At 46.9% G+C, this 24,987-nt stretch overlaps 1 protein-coding gene across 1 annotated transcript in view; it reads right to left on the bottom strand.

Annotated features, from left to right (window-relative positions):
• The window catches only part of MAP1LC3A (microtubule associated protein 1 light chain 3 alpha), a 35,423-nt gene that overhangs the window by 6,848 nt on the left and 3,588 nt on the right, over positions 1–24,987 (bottom strand). The window contains exon 3 of the mRNA XM_052789460.1: positions 14,651–14,706. Coding sequence (XP_052645420.1) covers positions 14,651–14,706 — 56 coding nt within the window. The remainder of the gene's footprint in view (positions 1–14,650; positions 14,707–24,987) is intronic.

Below are 24,987 nucleotides of genomic sequence, written 5' to 3'. Positions count from 1 at the left end.
AAGCTCGCTATACTCCAACTGAAAAAGAGATATTGGCAGCATATGAAGGAGTTCAAGCTGCCTCAGAAGTTGTTGGTACTGAAACACAGCTCCTTTTAGCACCCCGACTACCAGTGCTGGGCTGGATGTTCAAAGGGAGGGTCTCCTCTACACATCACGCGACTGATGCCACGTGGAGTAAGTGGATTGCACTGATCACACAACGGGCTCGCATAGGAAACCCCAGTCGCCCAGGAATTTTGGAAGTGATCACAGACTGGCCAGAAGGCAAAGATTTTGGAATGTCGCCAGAGGAGGATGTGGCACGTGCTGAAGAGGCCCCGCTGTATAATAAACTGCCAGAAAACGAGAGGCAATATGCCCTGTTCACTGACGGATCCTGTCGCATCGTGGGAAAGCATCGGAGGTGGAAAGCTGCCGTATGGAGTCCTACACGACAAGTTGCAGAAACTGCTGAAGGAGAAGGTGAATCAAGTCAGTTTGCAGAGGTGAAAGCCATCCAGCTAGCATTAGATATTGCTGAAAGAGAAAAGTGGCCAGTGCTCTATCTCTATACTGACTCATGGATGGTGGCAAATGCCCTGTGGGGGTGGGTACAGCAATGGAAGCAGAGCAACTGGCAGCGCAGAGGTAAACCTATTTGGGCTGCCGCACTGTGGCAAGATATTGCATCCCAGCTAGAGAATCTGGTTGTAAAAGTACGTCATGTAGATGCTCACATACCCAAGAGTCGGGCCACTGAAGAACATCAAAACAACCAACAGGTGGATCAGGCTGCCAAGATTGAAGTGGCTCAGGTGGACCTGGACTGGCAACATAAGGGTGAACTATTTATGGCTCGGTGGGTCCATGATGCTTCAGGCCATCAGGGAAGAGATGCAACATATAGAAGGGCTCGTGATCAAGGGGTGGACTTGACCATGGACACTATTGCACAGGTTATCCATGAATGTGAAACATGTGCTGCAATTAAGCAAGCCAAGCGGTTAAAGCCCCTGTGGTAGGGAGGGCGATGGCTGAAATATAAATATGGAGAAGCCTGGCAGATTGACTATATCACACTCCCACAAACTCACCAAGGCAAGCACTATGTGCTCACGATGGTGGAAGCAACCACTGGGTGGCTGGAAACATATTCTGTGCCCCATGCCACCGCCCGGAACACTATCCTGGGCCTAGAAAAGCAAGTCTTGTGGCGACATGGCACCCCAGAACGAATTGAGTCAGACAACGGGACTCATTTCCGAAACAACCTCATAGACACCTGGGCCAAAGAGCATGGCATTGAGTGGGTGTATCATATCCCCTATCATGCACCAGCCTCTGGGAAAATTGAGCGATACAATGGACTGTTAAAGACTACATTGAGAGCAATGGGGGGTGGAACTTTCAAACATTGGGATACACATTTAGCAAAAGCCACCTGGTTAGTCAACACCAGAGGATCTGCCAATCGGGGTGGCCCTGCCCAGTCAGAATTTTTACATACTGTAGAAGGGGATAAAGTCCCTGTAGTGCACATAAAAAATATGTTAGGGAAGACAGTCTGGGTTACTCCTGCCTCAGGCAAAGGTAAACCCATTCATGGGATTGCTTTTGCTCAAGGGCCTGGGTGCACTTGGTGGGTGATGCGAAAAGATGGGGAAGTCCGATGTGTGCCTCAAGGGGATTTAATTTTAGGTGAGAATAGCCAGAATTAAACTGTATATTAGTTGCTATATAACCCTGCTACTGTATGTTATCCTTACTATAATTGTTATATGCTATATCCATAGTACTATAGTAAGAATCACTTAGATCAAGCAAGAAAAGAACTGTGATAAAACTGAGCAAAGCGCAGTAGTGATGGAACCAGAACTGACTCCAGCATGCAACAATCCAACGGTGCACACCATCCTCCTGCTGCGCCAAATGTCACCTGCTTGTCACACCACACTGAAGCCCAGTTCTGCTCTACCGACTGAGAGGACTTTGCACTATCCCTCCTGCCCAGAAAGACTGGTATGACAGATGGAGCCCAGAGTCGGAAACTAAATGAACTCAATGAACATTTTATGAACATGACCCATGAACTAAAGGAATGATATCTCTGTGTGTGTATACATATATATATCTATCTATCTCATTGTTCATATGTCTTAAAGGGATGGAAAGGTGATGATGATTGATCAGGATGTAACTAAAGGTATGGGAACTGTGCATGACGTCAATGGTATAGAATAAGGGGTGGATACTGTCCTGGTTTCAGCTGGGATAGAGTTAACTGTCTTCCTAGTAGCTGGTACAGTGCTATGTTTTGAGTTCAGTATGTGAAGAATGTTGATAACACTGATGTCTTCAGTTGTTGCTCAGTAGTGTTTAGACTAAAGTCAAGGATTTTTCAGCTTCTCATGCCCAGCCAGCGAGAAAGCTGGAGGGGCACAAGAAGTTGGCACAGGGCACAGCCAGGGCACCTGACCCAAACTGGCCAACGGGGTATTCCATACCATGTGACGTCCCATCTAGTATAGGAACGGGGAAGTGGGGGCAGGGATTCGCCGCTTGGGGGACTGGCTGGGTGTCGGTCGGCGGGTGGTGAGCAATTGCACTGCGCATCATTTGTACATTCCAATCCTTTCATTATTGCTGTTGTCATTTTATTAGTGTTATCATTATCATTATTAGCTTCTTCTTTTCTGTTCTATTAAACCGTTCTTCTCTCAACCCACGGGTTTTGCTTCTTTTCCCGATTTTCTCCCCCATCCCACTGGGTGGGGGGGGAGTGAGTGAGCGGCTGCGTGGTGTTTAGTTGCTGGCTGGGGTTAAACCATGACAGACACACTGACTCCAAAAAGGATCAGAAACCCACAGGCACTTCTCCCGTGTGCCACCACAACTGTGCGGTGAGATTCCAGGGCACTTCAGCAAAGTGCCACCACAGGGATAGCCTAACCTGTTCTCCCCTGCAAGAGGTCTTGCTTGGGAAAGCTCTTACCACACCTACATTCTGAAATGGCTAAACAATAATTTCTGTTCGGTTTTCCTGCTATTATAATTAATGAATTTCTTCTGTTAAGGAGTGTCTGCTGACAACTACAATTGCTATTCTAAACCAGCTTGGAAATGTACTATTTGTATTCTAAGAAACAAGGTGGTAGGCAGTTAAAATAAGTAATAATATTACTTATAAAGCTCAATACATTCCCATTACAGTGATACTCTGACTCTCGCATCTCTCCAGTACCTAGCTGTTTTCTCCACAGAAAGACACTTGTATACTAATCAGTTCACTGTCGTCTCCAAGTTGATACTGAACATTATTTTTCACTATAAGGCAAGGAGTTCCCATAAATCATTTTCCCAGGTCTTTTCCAAAAATACACGGGAGACTGCAAATGCCTTTGGACAGTGGAAGGATGGAGCAGCATGCAGAGATCAGGATCCCCAGAAGATGGCTCTGTGGTGTGGACACATATTTAGCTAACGGTCGCAAGATAACGGTCGCAAGAGCATTCCAGATGCCTTTAGAAGACCTTGAACAGAATAACCAAGAAGACAAAAAAAGGAAGATGCCAATTAGAAGAACACAGGTGCACATTCCAAGATAAAGGGAACTTGGCACAAAGAACCGCAATTTGGCAGTTTATCTTGACCAATTAGACTGAGACAAGTTTCGCGTGTTTTAGTTAATATAACCAATTGTGTCCTATGTTTATGCGCGTGTACAGTGTTAGTATAACCAATTATATCTTATGTTTATGTGCGTGTACAGCGTTGATATAACCAATCATATTTTATGTTTGTGCGCGTGTACAGTGACTTTGCAGAATATATGACTGTAAGTATGTGCGTGTTTTAGCAATAAAGGGTCGTCTGCTGTCTGCTCTCAAGATTACAGGCGTCCGTCTACTTCAATCTCCTCAAATGGTGACCCCGACGTGATTGCGGGCCGAGAAAATGCTGGAATTGCTGGGAGTGTGTCTGGAGGAGACTCTAGCCGAACGATCGTCTAGCCAGCTGGACTGAGCGGACAACCTTCTCCCGGGAGATCAATCACCCTGCTCATTTGGAAGTAAGGTGAGCGGCTAAGAGAATTAAAATGGGTGCCCAGATGTCTGTGGAAGAAGGGGCAATTGTACAAATGCTTTCGCATATCCTCTCCATGAGAGGGATTAAGTATGATTCAAATACTTTACGTATGATGCTGAAGTGGCTTAAGGACCATGGTGCCCCCACTTCGAATGTAGAAGTCTTTGAAGTTAAAAATTGGGAAGAAATGGGAAAAGTAATTTGGGACTTTGTATCGCGTGGGGATGTGAAGGCTCAGAAAATCTCCGCTACGTGGAGATTGGCGCTGGAAACGTTGAAAGCCTTTAAGGCAGAAAAGGAGGTGGCTGCTGCTGTAAAAATTTCAATTGAAGATACCCCGGAAAAAAAGAGAAGTGTGTGTGGCGAGGTGGTAAATAATTCGGACAGTGATGAGGAATTAAACACCAAGGGAGATGTCATTAATGGAGGCAACGATCAACCTTTAAGTAACCTGCCTCTCGAGCAGAGACCTATCCCCTCTGCACCTCCCTATGAGACAGATACATCCCTAGGAGAAGCTATAAAAAAGCGATGGAAGGACATAAATGATAAAATGTTAACCGAAGGTCTAAATCCTGTGGCTCTTCCAGTTACAGTCAGGCAGAATGCCCCAAACGTGTGGCAACGTTTCAGTTGGGATTTAATAAAAGAAGTACAGAAAACAGTAACGGCTAGCGGACTGTCTGCTCCGTTTAGTCAGGCATTATTGGAGAATATATTTTCTGGTCAAATTTTAACGGGCTTTGACTGTACACAATTGGCTACAATGATTTTAACCCCGACTCAGCGTCTATTATGGAAGGTGAAATGGGCAGAATTATGTGATTTAGCGGCACTAAGAAATTTGGACCGCCCAGAAGGAGATCCGAGGTATATGATCACTTCTGCACAAATGATGGGGACTGGTGACTTTGCAGATGTTAATAGGCAAGCGAGGCTACCCGTGGAAGTATTACAAGAATCAGCTTCCTTAGCTCTGAAGGCAATGGTAACCTTGCCTGGAGCTGGAAAGCCAGAACAATCATTTACAAGTATAAGGCAGGGTAATACGGAACCTTATATGTCCTTTATTGATCGTCTGCGAGATGCTGTTGAAAAGCAAATAGATAATGCTGATGCCAAAGAAGCATTGATAATAAAATTGGCTGTGGAAAATGCAAATGCAGGCTGTAAAAAAATACTACAATCGATGCCAGGAAGAGTGACGCTAGTAGGTATGATAGAGGCCTGTAACAAAGTTGGGTCTTTGGAGCATAAAACTACATTAATGGCCAATGCTTTTGCTGTAGCCATGCGAATGGATACAAAAAATGTTAAGAAATGCTATAAATGTGGACAACCGGGACATTTGCAATTTCAGTGTAAAGAAGGGCGAATCACAGTGGAAGCTGGGCCTAATATATGCCCTTGTCATAAAGGGAGACATTACGCTAACCAATGTAGATCTCGTTTCACAAATGAAGGTGTAGCTCTGCCACCTCGAGGTACCCCATCTCCGGGAAACTACAAGAAGAGTGCGAGGAGCGGTGCGATGACCCCAACAGCTCCGAAAGGATCCCAGAACGGCGCCAAGAAGGATGTCTGGCAGAATCGCCAGCCCGAACAGCTGGAAGTGCCGGAGTGGATGTCTCAACAATAGAAACCCTTCTACTATGGAACTCTCAGGTACACCATGTACCAGTAAACGCACAAGGACCATTAGGTAATGGGCTTAGTGCCCTGTTGTTGGGACGGTCTAGTATAACATTACAAGGAATTTTTGTGCTTCCCGGGGTGATTGATGCGGACTATGCAGGTCGCATTTATGCTATGATTTGGACGCCGTCTCCACCAGTATCGATACAGGAAGGAAGCAGAATTGCACAGCTAGTCCCTTTTAAAGCAAATGTACCATGTAAGGTTAATCAACAGCGTGGCAATGCAGGGTTTGGATCTACGGGATTAGAAACTCAAATTATGCAGTCAATGGAGATCAATAAAACAAAACCTAGTATATCAGCAGAGTTACAAAATGCAAAGAACAGGCCAGAAAAAATAAAATTACAAGCATTAGTGGACACTGGAGCAGATGTAACAGTTCTGTCGTGGGAGGACTGGCCTGTTACTTGGGAGCTTTCTGAGATGGATTCGAAACCGTTCGGTGTGGGAGGATTATCAAAAACTCGACAAAGCAAATATATGATTCAATTGATTTGTCAAAATTCAGTTTCTTATATCAAACCTTATGTAACCAATATCCCTATGAACCTGATAGGCAGGGATGCATTAAGTCAAATGGGATGTGTGCTTAGTACAGGAGACAATTTTGTGGCACGGCCATTGACGGGCGACCATGCCTAAAACTGAAATGGAAAACAGAGGAACCGATTTGGGTAGATCAATGGCCGCTGACTGAATCTAAGGTCGCCATCTTGAAACAGTTAGTACAGGAGCAATTGGAACAAGGGCACTTGGTGAATACCACGAGCCCTTGGAATACACCAGTTTTTGTCATTCCAAAAAAATCTGGGAAATGGAGACTATTGCATGATTTAAGAAAGATAAATGAAGTAATGGAAAATATGGGAGCCCTTCAATTAGGGTTACCCACGCCTACCATGATTCCACAAGGATGGAACATTTTGATTATTGATTTAAAGGATTGTTTCTTTACAATATATTTAGACCCAAAAGATGCAGAAAAATTTGCCTTTTCTATCCCCACCATAAACAAACAGGTACCCATGGAACGTTATCATTGGGTAGTTCTGCCACAAGGAATGAAAAATTCTCCAACCATATGCCAATCCTATGTATCCCAAGCTCTAAAAGGGTTTAGACAACAAAATCCAGACTTGATTATTTATCACTATATGGATGATATCTTGATAGCAGGAAAAAGAGAGTTATCCGAAAAGCTCAAAGAATTGACTACACAATTGTCTGATTTTGGTTTAAAAATAGCACCAGAAAAGGTACAAAAAATGCAACCATGGAAATATTTAGGCTGGAAGATTTTAGAAAAAACTATAGTTCCAAAAAAACTGGAAATTACAGACAAGATTGAAACATTGAATGATGTGCAAAAATTACTGGGGACAATCAATTGGGTTCGAACACTGTTGGGAATAGATAATGAGCTTCTGACCCCTTTATTTGAAATGTTACGAGGCGACACTACCTTAATGGCACCTCGACAATTGACTCCTCAAGGTAAACAAGCATTACAAAAGATAGCAGATATAATATCCCAGAGTCAGGCTTTTAGAATTAAAGAAAATCTTGACATTAATCTTAGCATTTTAAACCAAGAAAAACAACCCCTCAGGATCATATATCAATGGGAGGGAAGTCACAAAGACTTGTTAATAATAGAATGGATCTTTTTAGCTCACCAGGCCCAAAAAAACATATTTTCTCGAATTGAAATGATTTCAGAATTAATTATAAAGGGGAGACGTCGGATTATTGAGATTTGTGGACAAGAACCACACACGATTGTCATTCCTTTGACTCAAGGATATTTACAATGGTGTCTACAGAATAGTCTAACTTTACAAATTGCTTTTGCAGATTTCGAAGGAAAGGTAGATATTCATCTTCCTGCACACAAAATGTTTACCTTGCTACAAAATATACAACTAGAAGAAAAAGAATTGTGTGCAGAGTTACCTACTGATGGTCCTACAGTATTTACGGATGGCAGTGGAAAAACAGGAAAGGCAGTAGTAGTTTGGAAAGAAGGTCAGGTATGGAAAAATCACATTGTCACCTGCGAAGGCTCCCCCCAAGTGGTGGAACTTCAAGCTGTAATAGAAGTATTTAAAAAGTGGCAGCATGTTGAGGTCAATATTATTGCTGATTTTTTATATGTGGTAGGTGTAGTAAAACGCTTGAGACGGGCTTATTTGAAAGAAATTGATAACATCACATTGTTTGAAAAATTTAAGATGTTGCTATTTCCGTTAAACCAACGGACAAAGTGTTATTATATAATGCATGTGCGAAGTCACACCAGTTTGCCTGGATGGATCACAGAAGGGAATAAACGAGCTGATTTGCTAGCTGATCCTGTATGGACCCCCCAATAAACTTCTACAGGCACGTGGAGCTCATAGTTTTTTCCACCAACCAGCGAAAGTATTAGCCAAACAGTTTCAAATTTCTATAGCAGATGCCAAAGCCATCATTCAATCCTGTGCTGAGTGCCAGAAATTATCTGGGCACGGAGATGGCACTGTAAATCCTAGGGGTCTGCAATCCTTGCAATTGTGGCAGACTGATGTGACTCATGTACCAGCTTTTGGAAAATTGTGTTATGTTCATGTTTCTGTTGATACATATTCCTTGATGATACGGGCCACAGCACTTGCGGGCGAAACAAGTCGACATCTACAAACACACTTATGACAAGCATTTGCAGTAATGGGCGTCCCGGCCCAGATAAAAACAGATAACGGACCATGTTTTATAGCACAATGGACTCAGGAATTTTTTCAGCAATGGGGAGTTACTCATATTACTGGCATTCCTCATTCTCCCACAGGTCAAGCTATAATCGAACGTACTTATAAAGTATTAAAAGACTTTTTGGAAAAACAAAAAAAGGGGGAATTAGGGGAACCTCCTTCAAATAGAGTCATGAAAGCAATATATGTGATGAATTTTTTGACCCTGCGTGGAGAGTCAGTTGTCTCCCCTGTAGTTCGGCATTTTCAAACAATGAATAGTGGGATTCAAAATATTGATAATGGGTAGAAAGTCTGGGTTAAAAATATTGAGCGTCAGCAATGGGAGGGACCTTTTAAAGTAATAACGTGGGGCCGAGGTTATGCTTGTGTCATTACAGAAAATGGGCCGAAGTGGATTCCAACTAAATGGACGAAACCTTATGCTGAGATTGATATAGAACACGCTGACTGTAGTAAGCAGCATGACAGTGGCACCAGTGATTGATCCACATCATTTAACACCGTGGGACATTAAGAATGTTTGGGTGACACTGACAAAAGCTATTAATCAAACCTCTTTTTGTCTGTCATTGGCATTACCTGAACAGTCTTTTATTCTTATGTATTTTATTAGGTATAATGTTGCTTTTGCCGTGTTTAATTAGCTGTGTTCATAGGTTTTTGCAAAGGGCAATACAGCATGTTGTTACTTGTCGAAAAACAAAAAAGGGGGAATTGTGGACACATACTTAGCTAACGGTCACAAGAGCATTCCAGATGCCTTTAGAAGACCTTGAACAGAATAACCAAGAAGACAAAAAAAGGAAGATGCCAATTAGAAGAACACAGGTGCACATTCCAAGATAAAGGGAACTTGGCACAAAGAACCGCAATTTGGCAGTTTATCTTGACCAATTAGACTGAGACAAGTTTCGCGTGTTTTAGTTAATATAACCAATTGTGTCCTATGTTTATGCGCGTGTACAGTGTTAGTATAACCAATTATATCTTATGTTTATGTGCGTGTACAGCGTTGATATAACCAATCATATTTTATGTTTGTGCGCGTGTACAGTGACTTTGCAGAATATATGACTGTAAGTATGTGCGTGTTTTAGCAATAAAGGGTCGTCTGCTGTCTGCTCTCAAGATTACAGGCGTCCGTCTACTTCAATCTCCTCACTGTGGAGCCAAAAGGACCAGGCGAACCTCTGGGAACATTGATTTGCCTTTCCCTTAATCATTTGTTGACACACAAGCCTCTATCAGCAGCAGCAATGTACGTCCTGCTGCCTGCCCACACCAAAGCCAAATCAGACACTCTGGTTGGGATGCTGCGGTATCACCAGTGAACTGGGAATGTCTGACGAGCTCCCCAGACTGCAGGGCTTATCTCAATGCCCACCAGGATGGGCCAAGCTATGTTGCAGGCAGTTCCCAGATGAGCGAGTTGTGCGAGGCACCTTGGTGACAGCCCTGCACCTAAATGCCCTCTGAAGAGCCCATCCTGGACAAAGCTCATAAAAGGAGAACCTAGGAGCCCAAGGGCCAGACAAGCAGCATATGAAGGCCCCCACGAGTCCACCAATGTATTCTCACATTGGCTAAGTTTCCTCTTGATACTGAGCAAGAGTGCCAGAGAAAAAGACCAGGGAAAGCCAGATATTGCTCCTTTGGCCCCTTCTGCAAGATGGGGACCTGATGAAAGAACAATCTTCTGCAGCAGATCAAATCATGGATCAGGATGCCCCCTACCAACCTGCTAACATCCCTTCCTCCCTCCAGGAGGGCAGAGGAAGTACGAAGACAAGCAGAGCCATCCTGCTGTATTTGAGTCTTACTTGGACAGATGAGTATTTTGGGTATAGGGAGATGAACAGTCTCAAGGGGCTGGCCACTGGGAAACACAGAGGCAACAGCAGGACCTTGAGTTTTTACCAGTAGTCTGCACAAAGGGGCAGCTACGTAGGAACTGTTTGTGCATACACCTTCACATGCAGAGAGGGCCCTGTACACCTGGGCTATGCCTCATTTCTCACATCTAGCAGGAACAGAGGCAGACATCTCTAATTACCAGCCAGTTCCATCCCACAAAGAAAAGCCTCTGAATTAATCCAAGAATGGGCCAAGAAGGTTGTCCTGGCTGTTAAAGCAGCAGCTGCCTTGTGCCCTGAGCAGACAGAGAGCCTGTCATGTAGAACAGCTCCAAGAGTTTCTGTTTCCAGAACATGAGCTGCTATTTGGGTAACCCAGCTATGGGAACAGGTGGCCAATGGACAAAACGTTCTTGTCTAGCTTTGGAGGGAAATGCATGATCAAATGCTAATATTACATCCCTGCGGCCACAGGGCTGGTATACAATGCCACCTCCCCTCCCGTATCCTTTTCCAAGCTGCTGCCTCAGGGCAGGGGGTTCCTCAGTGTGGGACACCTGCTCTTGCAGTGGGAACCCACCACAGATCTCACTGCAGAAATAACATGAGCTGGGCACAGGTGGAAAGGCTTAGGGCAGAGCCTGGGGTCCCAGTTCCATCACAGAGCAGGCTTAGGCAGCATTTATAAACTAAACCCTTGTTCTGAGGCCAGTCTGAAGAGATGGAAAGGGATTTTGGTAGGGAATGGGGCCAGATCTGGCAGCCTGACAGAGGCAAGACTGCCACTGCTCTATGCCCCCCCCCCAGGTCCAACCAGCAGCAAGGCTGAGAATGTATTCCCAGCAGGCACACACACACAAATGTGTATATGTAACATATACATACCTATATACATGGCCAGCCACAGAGATCAACACAGACATGCAGAGCACTCACACAGAGCACCAACAGCCTCATCCTGACCCCCTCTGGCTAAACAGGGTGGAAGTCCTTTAGTGTGAATATATACAGTAACCCCCCTCAGTCCAAAAGGTGCTCTGGTGTTGATCCATCTTGAGTCTTGTCAGCCTTGGGCACTGGGTCTGCAGCTCCCCAAAACAGCTCTCGCAGGAGCCCAGAGAAGGTTGTCACTTCCTCCAAGTCAGTAATTTGGGTTTCTGTCCACCATTGTGCCAGGGCAGGGCATTATTTGGGCTCCTTCACCCACCATAGCCTCTCTGTGCTCCTCAGTGGGTATGCAGATGAGCTTTTTATCACAGAACCTAACAGAGACCTCGCTGCATGGCCCAAACACACCTTCACCCTTCCCTATCAGCATGAGAGGTGACTCTCTCCTAACCCACCCTCTGCAGCACTACAGCCTGTGACACACTAGGCCTCACTGAATTTAGCATTACAGTGCTTTGGGAAATGGTTTGCTCCTGTTGCTGCCCAGCACAAGCTGTTCTCCTGTGACTTTAGACTCTCCAAGGCTCACCGGAGCTGACTTAAAGCTTGTAGCTGCTCCTCAACAGGCCCCAGTTCAATGGGCTCCAGAAAGAGAGCACTGGAGCTGACAGCAGGCAAGAGCGATGGGCAGGCATAAACTTGGTCTATCCTCTAACAGGACAGAAGATGATTTCTAAAGCACCTGCTGAGGCTGTGGATGGAGGTCCCAGCGAGAAGGCAGGAAGCTCTCTGCTTGCTCTGACCGCCCGAGGAAGAGCTGCCTCGCAGCTGCCTGCAAGGGCTAAGCTAAGCGTGGGCAGTATCTCACTGCCAACACAACCAAGCCCTTCCCAATAAGAGCTGTGTGTTCCTGTGGTCAGCACTTTTTACCATGGAAGTGCAGCCAGATTTGGGGAATGCAGAGACAGCAAAGGAGCCCCTGGCATTAGGCAGATACGGAAACACTGGGGAACCCCTAGCTCCTGCCTATCTCTTTAGTACATGTGCCAGTGAGGCATCCTGGGCTGTGATTTCCCTTCAAACAGAAGCAGATAACTCCACGCCTCAGGCAGAGTCCAGGTTATCTACTGCTTTGTCTCTGTTGAGCTCAAACAGACACAGCCCTCTCCCCACGCAGTCCCCCCCATGTGTATGTGGCACAGTCCCTTCCTCAGCCTCCTCTGGAAGTACCCTCATGGAAACAGGAGAGAAATGCCTTTCCCTGGGCATGGGCACACAGCCAGGCCATGCACTCTGCAAATCCTCCTGGGCCTCTGTCAAAGCAAAATGGGACCTGCCCAAGGGCTCCAAGTGGAAACTGGAGATGCAAGAAGAGGGCAGCTGCTGCCAGCAATAAGGGTGTGACCTGGGCTGTCTTCTCCCTAACTCCCCCTGGGCTGTGGGCTCAAACCCCTTTGCTAATTGCAGGTGCCTCACCAGGGAAGCCGGTCACTTGGCAAACACAGCTCCTGCCTTTCACAGAAGACCAAGACCTTCCTGCAGCCAATTTGCCTGCACTGCACTGCTCAGACCCACAGGTATCCCCCACACCATGCTCCATTTTGCAGTACAAGGCTTTGCTCACAGCCCTAGCACTGAAAGCTACATACAGTGGCTTATAGGAACTTTGCTGTGTAAAAGAGAAGAGACAGCATCAAACTTGGTGTCAGGGTCTAATCAGGACCAGGCCTTTAGAGATACCAATGACATAAACACAGATGGACCCCCCAAGGCCTTCAACACCCTTCTCTCCTGATTTTTTACTGCTCCAGCAAAACTTGCAGCTAAACGTATCCTCCCCTGTCATGTCAGTCAGCCCAGGAAAGCAAAGCAGCTGGGCGTTTAGCTCAGTCCCTCATCCTCCCACAATGCTGGCACTCAGGACACCATCAAGGACAATATGGCACTGAACAAAGAGGTCACTGGAACAGGTGTGGGAGGGCTCAGGTGTCTGCCATGGCCAAACCTCCCCGTGCACACACAACTCCCCAGACAACCACACCAGTGGCCAGGCCCTGATGACGCAGAAGCCTTCTCCTGGGGCACACGGTGTTTGACCCCAACACAAAGAGCACTCCAGCCATGGAAGTGCTCCCACCATGTTTCAGTAATGCTGGTAAAACTCTGCATGTGGATACAGAGCTCTGGCTCCTTCTGTTCACTTCCCAGGCAACGCGTTTGTGTACAGGCACTTGATTAGGCATGTGTGTACATTTTATGTACAACTTATTTCTAGCCTGTCCTTATTGCTAGAGCTTTAAGGCATTGTAATTAGCTCTGCCACAGCTCTGGAGAAATGCAGAGCCAGCCTAATGCCATGAAAACCATGTTAAAAGCAGTGGTCAATAAATGTGTAGATGATATGGCATGCTGGTATTCAGCACGCTGCAAGGGGCAAGTCCTGCTCTGCTGAGCTGACAACACATGGACACCACAGTGGTGGTGGAACAGAAGGAAGAGAAAGAATTATTTTTGCTAGAAGGCGCTATGCTAAAAATCAAAAGAAGAGTGAGGCAGGAAGGGACTAGTATGTGCCAAGAGCAGTTTGAGACATTAAGCCCTGAAGGCTAAATACTGAGAGATTGTATGCAATTTTAAGACAAGGCTGATGTTCAATACTGAGAGCGAGCTGAACTAGGAACACGTCCCATTTTTCGGTCATACATGCTATGGTATTGCAAATACTAACTCGAGCAAGCCCTGAGTATGTTATTTCTGTAAGTTCTCCATCTTAGGAAGAGAAGCAAATACTCAGCTAGGATATCAAAAGCACACTCACAGCCAAAGAGCAAGACAGCATATTAGGCAGGAAGAACTGGAGGCAATTCATGGCGTCTCACCTACGCATGTCAACAACAGGTGCTGGGAAAGCACAGAACGGGTGTGACTGTTTGGCTGCATTATGAATTATCCTAACAGAGTCTTTTTGCTTTCAATACAGCGAAGATCATCTCACACATCTTTCTCTGGGCAGATGTAGAGAAATCTTTACCAGGTTATCCAGGAAAAATCAGGTAGCTACTGCAACAACAACAACAACAACAAAAAGGCCATTTCAGAGTTTTCTCCTGCTGCACTAGCTTGGAAGTAGATTTGAGATCAAATCAGTTCCTTGCCTCTAGGGCAGGCATGAAGCTTAAGAAAAAGACTGTATTTTGCACTGATGAGAATGCTGTCTACTACTGAGCAGCTGGCATGCACAAGGCACTAGAGTCTCATGGAGAGCATCCTGTGTTGATTCTGGGGAGCAAAGTTTTGTACCCTCCACGGCTGGCTGGTGGAGGCTATCAAACAGCACAGAGGGGTCACAAGAACAAAGTCTAATGCAGAACAGCAAGAATGATAACTTACCGGGATTTTGTTTGGATGCTGCTCTCGGATCTGCTGTACTTCTTTACAACGATCCGCTGGAAAGAAAGAAGTGAAGAAATGAAGTTAGAAACATCTGGCTGTGCTAGTTCAGGCAAAAACCAAGGTAATCACCCTGCAAGCCACAAACTGACAAAGAGGAACATGGCAAAAGAAATGCAAATTCTGTTCATCGGGCCTTTTCTGAACATTTTGCAGCAGTGAGAAGGTCAGCCAGATGTCGGCTTCAGGGATCAGCCCTTCATGGCTTCCTACCACCTCAATCATCCCCCAAGGCAGGGACATGCTACCCTGCCCGGTAAAACTGGGCAACAACATAGAAACCAAATGACTTAAATGAGACCATAAAGATTACAAAACCGTATTCCTAAATCTACCTTAAGCAAATGCAGCTCATGACCATCAGTGCTGGGCAGCAGCACAGCGTTAGGGTCTCAGCTCTAGAAGTTCAGGATCTTTGTGTCCCCTGGCTGCTTCCCCAGAGGAGATGATTCTCCAACTAGGGCTGGGTTTTAGCCATTTCCTTCTGCCTGTTGCGCACTTCCAAGCACTATCAGGCACAGTGCCTCAGTCCAAAAGAGATACACCTTGCCAAGGAGGACTCCTTCACTATTATAGATCTACATAGTAGCTACAACAGCTATTGGCCTGACAGAAAGCATTTCTAGACCTGTCGTGGAAACAGGAAGAAAAACTTAAGCAAGGAGATGACCCACGTACTAAAAGATTTTTTCTACAGTTGTTCTCATGTTTTCTAACCCATTTTCCTCCAGAGTTCACGTGGAGTGTCACTGACACACACAACAGGCAGCACATAAAAGCTGGTATGGTCTTTGAGCTTACAGGACAATTTCAATGCCCCCTCACTGCTTTACCAGAGGGCCCTCCACTTTCCACAGTTCAAAGCAGCAGAACGGAGGGGAAGAAGCCGTACCAGGGCCAGGTATGGCTCCGTGTGTGTTCCTCCTGGGACACTACAGACCTAAGCTCCTCCTTGCATTACCGTTACTCTAGGAAGTGATTCACAGCCTACAATGGCCCCTCTGAAGTGCCCAGGGGAAGCAGTTTCAGGATCACAGTAGGTAAGCTGGGAAGTGAAGGCCAACGACTAAGGACTGCCTAGAAATGCAAGATCTGGGTATCACAGGATCTGTCATGGGATCATCCTGCCACAGACACAGTCGCTGGTGCAGCACCTGCTTCAAGCCCGACTCCCCTTACCTGCTTCACACAGCCCCAGTTTCTTGTGACCCAGCAGGATCATACAGGGCAGGATAAGTGCATGTGTCTGAATGTGTTTTTTCCCCGCAAACGTTGAGCATTTCCCCTCTAACCACTCAGTAAAACCTTATTGCTTATAAATTGAATTTGGCTAGATGCTACTTTGGGAAAAGACTGGAGTTTCTTTAGAGGCCACAAGAGTACAAAATCACTGGATCACAGAAGCTTTTCAGCACCATTTCTGTCTCCTCTGAGAGGAAAATACCCCTCTGCTAGGAATTGCTAGACCTTTCTTCTGTAGGACTCCATGGGCTAGCAAGACAGAGCAAGATTATCTGGATTTAATGGAAAATTCAGGCATATTTGTTTTGGGTTTTATGACTGAAGATGTGGTTCTTCATGTTTCCTTTTCACCCTATTCAATGCTCCAGGGCATCCAGAGTTATCCTTGTGATACAATTTTCCCCTGAGGTCCCAATCAGCAAGGAGTTATGCAGACATCAGCACTGCACGTGACACTAGTACAGCAATGCCTCTTCAGGAATGCTGAAGGACATGGTGACAAGAAGCACCCAGCATGCAAGCACCCAACACATAGCACCCAACTTGAGCAGCCAGCCAGAAGCGCATGCCCCACCTTCTGCAGAGCTCCGCTCCCACATGTTCATGGTGTACAAGCTTCAGCAGGTCAGAGCATCTGAAAGGCTGGAGATCCAGAGCATGAGCAGACAACACTTATTGGTGTAAGTATTTTAGGCAGCTTGATTGCAGTCAACTCAGGCTTGCTGGGTATTAACAGAGCCTGCAGAAAGCTGTGTCCTCATGGCTGGCTAGTTTTTCCAGCTTCAGTATCTACCCTATCCTGCATGTCTCTCCATACTATCAGATGGCCATGTGGATGAACTTCCTAGACATCTTGCATTTCCCTGTAGGGTCACAGAACTGTCTGCACAGGAAGCCCCAGCAATGCAGGTAATTATGAGACAGGTCTAGAGAAGCAATTTGCCAAAGGCAAATCTGCAGCCTTTGCATGTTATCACGGTTAGCAATGTAGATAATCTCAGAGCATCCAACTAGTCTAGGCTGCGTGTGCCAATGGGCAGCTACATGCCCAATACCCCTTCTTGCTCCCTGGAAGCATCGCCAACTCCAGCACAAGGCTGGCAGCCATCATCACCTTTGCTTCCACAGAGGAGCCAGGGGTGCCCCCTGCCTATCACACTGAAAAAGATACCACACAGAGAATAAAACACTACATCATCCATCCAGTTACACGCCAGCATCGCAGGATCCCACCCCTGAAACCACAGTCCTTTGTCTCCCGAGGGCTGCAGACTGCAGGTGCCTCAGACAGAGGAAGGCCAGGCTGCTGCTGCAGGACGTTTCTTCCAGGTCTTGCTGACTCCACACCCAGCAGGATTTAAGGGCATGAGCAGCCACCAGTGGTAAAGCTCTCAACTAGCCTCAGGTCTGCTGTACCATAGTGGCAGCCTCCCTGCCTCACTCTTTAAGACCTGCCATGTGCCCAGGAGCCAGTCGGTCCCTCTGATCACATGGGCCCAGGGCATTTGCAGCCCTTCTAACCTCGGAGGACCCTGTGGGAGGTGGCTTGATTTGCAGGTTAACGCAATGCAATGACAGTAGGTGCTGCTTTGCTCCAGGGGCTGCTGGATCCCTTCGGCAGGTACGTGTGATTGCAACTACAAGCACCTAAAGCACTGCACTTCGTCCTCTGCCCAGGAGATGCCCATTTCAGAAACTTCATTCAGGAAGGCAATTGGGAGCAACCCCACCTAAGTTGTTCAGGTGCCTGAAGATTCAGGCAGAAGTTTCCAGGACATTTGAAGCTCTGCTAAGGAGCACACTCAGTCCTATCCTAGCCTTGGAGATACAACCAAACAGGCTTGGGAATCAGGAGAAGCTATCCTGCATCAAACCCTGCACAAGGGTAATTTCTGTGCGCACAATAGTTCAGGCGCTAGAGATCTCCTGCTGGAAATAGGTGATGGTCACCCACACCCTCCTCAGCCTGGAGTGGGAGCTAGCGGTTGATCCTGTGTCTCATGAAAGCATCTTCAATATCACACAGCAAGGAATGATTATAAATACCACCTTTAATTTAATGTATATGTAGTCTAATCTAAGTCACAGGAATAAAGAGAAAACCATTAAAGGGCACTTCAGAGGGACCGAGGGAAATGCCAGCCTAGCACCCAACCTCACGCCACATACGGCACCGCAGACAGGAACGCTCCCTCCACCCTTTCATTAGCAGTGTCTGCACACTCACATTTCATACACAACGGGTCTGATTTTACAAGTCTTGTTCTTCTCCTGCAGCTCTCCCAAACTGTAGCTGTGCTAATTGAGGTTAAGACCTTCCCCTTTTCTGTAGCACCTGGCTATCGTAAAGCCTTAGCCCATATGTAAAGTGAACCAGAACTGTTTACACAACCCAGTCCGTATCTACTTTTTTTTCTCTGACCCCTCCTCGCTGCATGGAGAAGCAGACCACCACAACTGATTTCAGCAGCTCAGGGACTCCAAGCAAGAGGGGATGAAGGGGCTACAGCCAGCTGCTGTTTTGAAGGAGCTGAGCAAAGATTAACAAACTGCACACAGAGGGAAGAGCACAGTCTCTGCTCCCAGGTGTGGGCACTGCACATCTGCCATGAGGGAAGCCGGGCTTCTCCCCAGTGCCAGGATGTGAGAGCTCAAGATGGCAGCAAGATGAAAACCACACACTTTTTATTGGTTATTCCTGGCAAAATTTGCCTGCTAGGGCCTGCTGAAAGACAGGAATATTTTTGCAGCATTGCATATGCCAGGAAAATTGCCTATTTCTCTTCCAACTGCTGTTTCAACTGTTAAGTAGCAACAGCAAAGCTTGTAAATTGCCCCAAACACCAGAATCTCAGCTGTTTTCTTGACTGAGGTCCTTCTCAAGCTGTTCTCCCAAAGATGTGGGCACATAACATATCCCATGGCAATGCAGGATGAGATCATTATGACAGTTAGGGAGAAGAGTAGAAAATTTTAAGCCAGACTTTCCAAGCATTAACCTTTTTTATCAGCAGTGCCCAGGAACCTTGGCTATGGGAGTGTATTGGCTTTGTGTGGCAAGGTTTTGGTAGCGGGGGGGGTTACAGGGGTGGCTTCTGTAAGAAGCTGCTGGAAGCTTCCCCTGTGTTCGAGAGAGCCCATACCAGCCGGCTCTAAGACGGACCCGCTGCCGGCCAAGGCCGAGCCAATCAGCGATAGTGGTAACACCTCTGTGATAACATTTTTAAGAAGGAAAAAAAGTTGGGACAGACGGTAAACGGCAGCCGGAGAGAGGAGTGAGAACATGTAAGAGAAACAACCCTGTGGACACCAAGGTCAGTGAAGAAGGAGGGGGAGGAGGTGCTCCAGGTGCCAGAGCAGAGATTCCCCTGCAGCCCGTGGTGAAGACCATGGTGAGGCAGGCTGTCCCCCTGCAGTCCATGGAGGTCCACGGTGGAGCAGATATCCACCTGCAGCCCGTGGAGGACCCCACGCCGGAGCAGGTGGGTTCCCGAAGGAGGCTGTGACCCCGTGGGAACCCTGCGCTGGAGCAGGCTCCTGGCAGGACCTGCGGATCTGTGGAGAGAGGAGCCCACGGAGCAGGTTTTCTGGCAGGACTTGTGACCCCGTGGGGGACCCACGCTGGAGCAGTCTGTGCCTGAAGGACTGCACACCGCGGAAAGGACCCATGCTGGAGCAGTTCATGAAGAACTGCAGCCCGTGGGAAGGACCCACATTGGAGAAGTTCGTGGAGGACTGTCTCCCGTGGGTGGGACCCCACGCTGGAGCAGGGGAAGAGTGTGATGAGTCCTCCCCCTGAGGAGGATGAAGCAGCAGAAAATAACGCGTGATGAACTGACCGTAAACCCCATCCCTGTCCCCCTGTGCCGCTGGGGGGTTGGTAGAGAATCCGGGAGTGAAGTTGTGCCCGGGAAGAAGGGAGGGGTGGAGGGAAGGTGTTCTGAGATTTGGTTTTATTCCTCATTACCCTACTCTGGTTGATTTGTGATAAATTGAGTTAACTTTCCCCAAACTGAGTCTGTTTTGCCCGTGATGGTAATTGGTGAGTGATCTCTCCTGTCCTTATCTCGACCCACAAGCTCTTTGTTATACTTTCCCCTGTCCAGCTGAGAAGGAGGGGAGGTGATAGAACGGCTTTGGTGGGCACCTGGCATCCAGCCAGGGTTAACCCATCACAGGGAGACAGGTCTCTGCTGTGCTGGGCGCTGTGCAGACACAGGATGAAAGGACAACCCTGGATGCAAAAGAGCTTAATCAGACAAAAGATACAGATGGTGGAACAGAAGGAAAACACATGGTAAGTTCTCCAACAGTGCAGTTGCGTAAGGGACAGCATTTTTCAAGAGACACTAGACAAACACTGGTCAGGTACTGGTGCTGCCCTGGGGCAGCAGATGGACTCTACAACCAGCCCTACTGCCTGTGACCAACAGGAATGCTGCTAAGAAAATACCATTAAGAAAAAACACGACCTAGAAATGTCATCAATGTGCTACCAGGTCAACAGCTCCTGAGCTGAGCAAGAGCTGCGTGTGGAAAGCAAAGCAGAGAGTAGAAATTCAGCCTTGAGCTACTGCCTCTCCCCGTGGCCCCACATCCCAGGGCTCTGGGTGCAGCTGCCCACGGCACAAAGGGAGCGTGCAGACATCCCTGCCACTTGCAGCAGGCTGCCATATAGCTTTCTTGCTGCCATCCACAAGACACTCTGCCAGTCAGCTTGGGGGTGGATCTGCCTCAGATCTGAAGCAGATGCAAAAATGAACATGTTTCTTCAAGAAGCTGCTGCAGTCAGTCCCAGAGCAGAGGGTTGCTAGAACATGGTCCCCTCTCCAAGATATTTTCTGCAAGGAGAGGAGGAATTGGATGGTTTGAAATCAGGATGTCTGGTATGAGCTGGCAACTGCTGAAGACACAGGCAAGTTATGCAGGTCATTCCAGATGAACGTCAATAACTATTTTTGTAGTATCACACCACCCTAAGGCCAGACACCTCTAACCACCAGGAAATACACCCCTGTGGATGTGTCATGGCTCACACAACAGCTGACCTGCCCTGCCCTTGCCCAATGCTGGAGAGCTTGTTCTCAGAGGAGCAAGAGGAGACTCCCACATCCAGGAAAGGAGGGCAAAGCTTGTGAGGCCAGCTGTGCCCTGGAAAGCTGTCGTCACTACTAAGAAAGGGTTATTGTCCCAGGCTACATAGCACAGCAGTGTTGCAGAAACTTGACAGTGATTCTGATCCTTGGTCGTATTTTACTTCTTCTGTCTGCAAAGCTGGGGGGCTCTGGACAGGATGAATGACTCAGGACCAAAACTACACCATTTTAAATTTAACGTCTGATAGAAAGTCTGTCTCTGCAACACGGTGTATTGAGCCTCATATGCTCCACTCTCACAGGAAGGTATTACCAACATGAACGTGGAGCAAGGGATGACCTCTCTGCATGACTACCCATTTCACTATTACAGCTTCATTACAAGACGTGTGATGTCTGGAAGGATTTTTGAATGCCTAGCTCCTGGAGCCCTGTGACTGCAGAAGGATCTCAGCAGTCTTGTTCATTTGTGTAAGTTCCCAGTTTTCCTGACTCCAGAGTAGAGCCTGAAAATGGATTTTAAATGACAAACAGGAACCACCTTGATTTTTTTTAGCAGTTTCAAAACTTAACTATGATTTTGAGCCTGGCTCCAGGAATGAGTATTTGTCTCTGGCAAATCCACAATAAGGGCTCAGCTCGTGACCAAGCAGAGCCACACAACAACCGTGAAGTCTAAATTTATGTCAAGACACTTGTTCTCTGGTTGCATAGTACCATGTCCCCCCTGCTGCGGGCCATGCAGGATGAGCATCATTAATGACCTCCATCATTCAAACAGCTTAAAACAGGGTTTCCAACTCACTACACCTCCTGATCATGGGGGTCAAATGGGCAATACCTTCTGTGCCATGTTTGGATGGCATACGGAGTATTTACATCAGACTTCCAGATAAGGAGCTGTTTTTTTGCTCAACATTTAATCAGTTTCACTAGCCTTGGAAAAAGAACAGCAAGGTCCCTCCACAGGAGCAGTCAGGAGGCTGTCCTCTGAAAGGGCTTCCCTCTAGCGTTTGTTTGACCTTTTCTTCTGTCTTGACAACCTTCACAATTATAAGCCTCCAAGACCGCAGGAATGCACTCAAATTTCTCAGAACTACTCAGGACACTTCAAATTGCTCAAACAAAGAACTAGCACTCCTGACAGAACTGTGTTTTAATGCAGAACAACACACACGTGCATGCACAAAGAGACTTTGCACAGCACGGGTCATTGCTGTGTACATATTTGTGAACATATTTGTGCACAAACAAGCACGGATTTGCAGGGCCTATTTGGGGGGATGTGCCAGACACAAGAGTCTTGAATTTATTCCTTCGTTTTCTCTTACAGCCTATTTCCAAACTGCCTTCTGAAGACAAAAGGCAGCAAACAACTGCACGACCACAGTCAGAGGTGTTTACGCCCTGCAGGTTGACTGCAGAACGTCACACAAGCAGGGTGACACACTGGAAGACCTCCTGAGTGACTCTCCCAACCGTGATCCCCGCTGGGACTGATCAAGGAAGGAACACAGAAGCCAAGGGAGGTGACTTGGCTGTGGCTCGTGGCTACTCGATGACAGAGGCAGCAAGAGTCTACCAGTCTCACAGTTCCTAGATTCATCAGTCTCCACCCTTCTGGCTCAAGGGGATATCTGAAGTTTTTGTAGTGAAGAAAGTATTAAGTAAAGAACAAAGGACATACAGGTTTTACTGTTCTTGGCTGCCAGTCAGGACCTTTTGTTATATAAAAGAATAATAATAAAAAAATCAATATTTGTGGTCTACATGTCCAGCTGGCATTTGTTCTGGATGTTTGTTCAGTTCTTCTTGTACCAATATTTTCTTCAATGCTGATCATTAACCCCACATCAAATCATGTCACAGAACGTCCTTGGTAATTAGCACAACTAGACACAGGCAGCTAAGCATCAACTTGCAACAGCAGCCTCATTTCAAGGAATCCCAGCTCTTAAAGCACAACTGCTAGAGCATGAATACTCCGAGCACAGAGTATGAGGACAAGCTGACTCACTAATCAACCTCAGATCAAGATCAAGATGCTTTTCCAAGCCCCCAACAAGCAAAACCATTACAAGCACAGGATGGTGCACGAGACAGACAATTCATCCACTGTTGGTCTTTCAACTGGTACAAGCACAGCTGGCTTATGCTAGATGAGTCCCTAGAGAAGACAATGCTTCACTTTTTCCCAGAGCCAAGAGGAGAAGATACTCAGCTCCACACACTGCCTTTATCTACCACTGCCTTTCCTCTAAAGAGAAGTGGCTTCCCAGAACTAAAGGCAGATCTCCCACAGGACTGAACCCGGGATGGGAATACTCAGTCCAGAGAGGCTGAGGCCAAACCTCTATCTATGTTTGTCACCTAGCCAGGGGCTCCAGCTGACCCATCAAGACACACATGTATGTGTCTTACTGTGAAGTACCTCCATTTCAGCAGGATGCTGAGGCACGAGGCCAACTTACTTTCAGTTAGCCGACCAGTCTAGGTTTAAGGTCCACGTCTGTAACCACACTGGTTATGTACTGCATTGAAAACAAAGCTTGAAGCCTGTTGGCAGCCTTGCAACAGCAGACCAGCCAATTCAAAACAACCACTTCAAGAACAGTGGGAGGTGCGAGCTCTACCCAATACTCTGAAGGACTCGCCCTCTTTAGGGGAAATGCAACGGTGTCATCAGGCTGCTGCATGCTCTCGCCACCAGCCAGGACACCCTGTTCCTTTAACACAGACCACAGCTTTGTTCTGTTCTGGGAATTGTTTTGGACTCCTACAATGGATCTGACTTACACAGAAGACAGCCATCTCAGCATCTACACTCAGGTTCAGCACATGAAAGCAGATAGTTACTGTCAGATTTTACCCCCATGCACCCAAACCAAAGATGCTCTGCTGCAGATGTGCCAAGGACCAGACCAGGTCACAGAGCATCACCCTCTTCTCTCACCACTAATGGCACATCAGATCATGGGAGAAGTCAGCGCTTGGTGCCCTCAGCACACCTTGGCTCAAACCCCTGGCATTTCCCAGCCAGTCCCTTTCTAAAGTCCTCAACGATGATGAATAGAAATCCAGAAATTTTATTCAGGATAGACCCAAGACAAAGCAGATGATCAAGAAGAAGAAATTAATGGAGAAACAAATCTAAAAAATACAAGAAGGGGGAAAAGATGCATTGACAAAAGCAGAATCTTTAGCACGGGGTGGCAGACCAAGACCTAAGCAAGCCACTTGCCGTAAAACTGGAGCCTGGGTGCCTTCTGTAAACAGTCGTATTCCTGACTCTGCCTTTTCTCTGTTTTTTTGGAACCGTTCCACTTCTATAAAGTTTTGAAGCCTTAAAAGTTAAGCCATTCTGAGGGTACAGTGTCGCTGGTGATGTTTTCCATCAGCCCTCTCCAACTGCATTGTAAACAATCGCTTCCTGCTCCTGTTGTGTAATGATTCAAAGACGAAAACAAGCTGTATTTACTTTCTCCAACCGAGCAATTCCAGCCCTGACCCAAAGCAACGGAGTGGGCTGCCAGGCCTCCTCCTACTCGTCCTTCCCCTCCCCCTGGCTGAGCTCTGCAGACCAGTCAGCTGAGAGAGCAAAAGGGCAGAGGAAAGACCACAGAAACAAGAAGCACTTGCAGTTGCCGGCACCCAACTCCCCCACCGCCCCCCCCCTTTCCCTCCTGGGCTATTTTAATCCTGCTTTCTTTCAACTACTCTGAGCCACGGATTTTGTTTTCCTTCTGGCTAATACAAAGTCTGAGCGATCTGCAAAGGCAAACCAGACTCCTCCTGACCATAATAAGCTGATTCTCACCAGTTTAACAGTAGGTAGTTACTAAGGGTTTGATTTAGGACTTTACTGCTTTTAATATGTAGCTTAGGAGAACACACCAGGGTCCCAAGGAAGTATCCCAGGGCTCCCAGGCTTCATTTTAT

The sequence above is a fragment of the Harpia harpyja genome, chromosome 1 (genome assembly GCF_026419915.1).
Source record: "Harpia harpyja isolate bHarHar1 chromosome 1, bHarHar1 primary haplotype, whole genome shotgun sequence".
In the NCBI taxonomy this organism is placed as follows: Eukaryota; Metazoa; Chordata; class Aves; order Accipitriformes; family Accipitridae; genus Harpia; species Harpia harpyja.
Note: the sequence above shows the minus strand (reverse complement) of the source record. Positions and strands in the feature narration are given on the sequence as shown.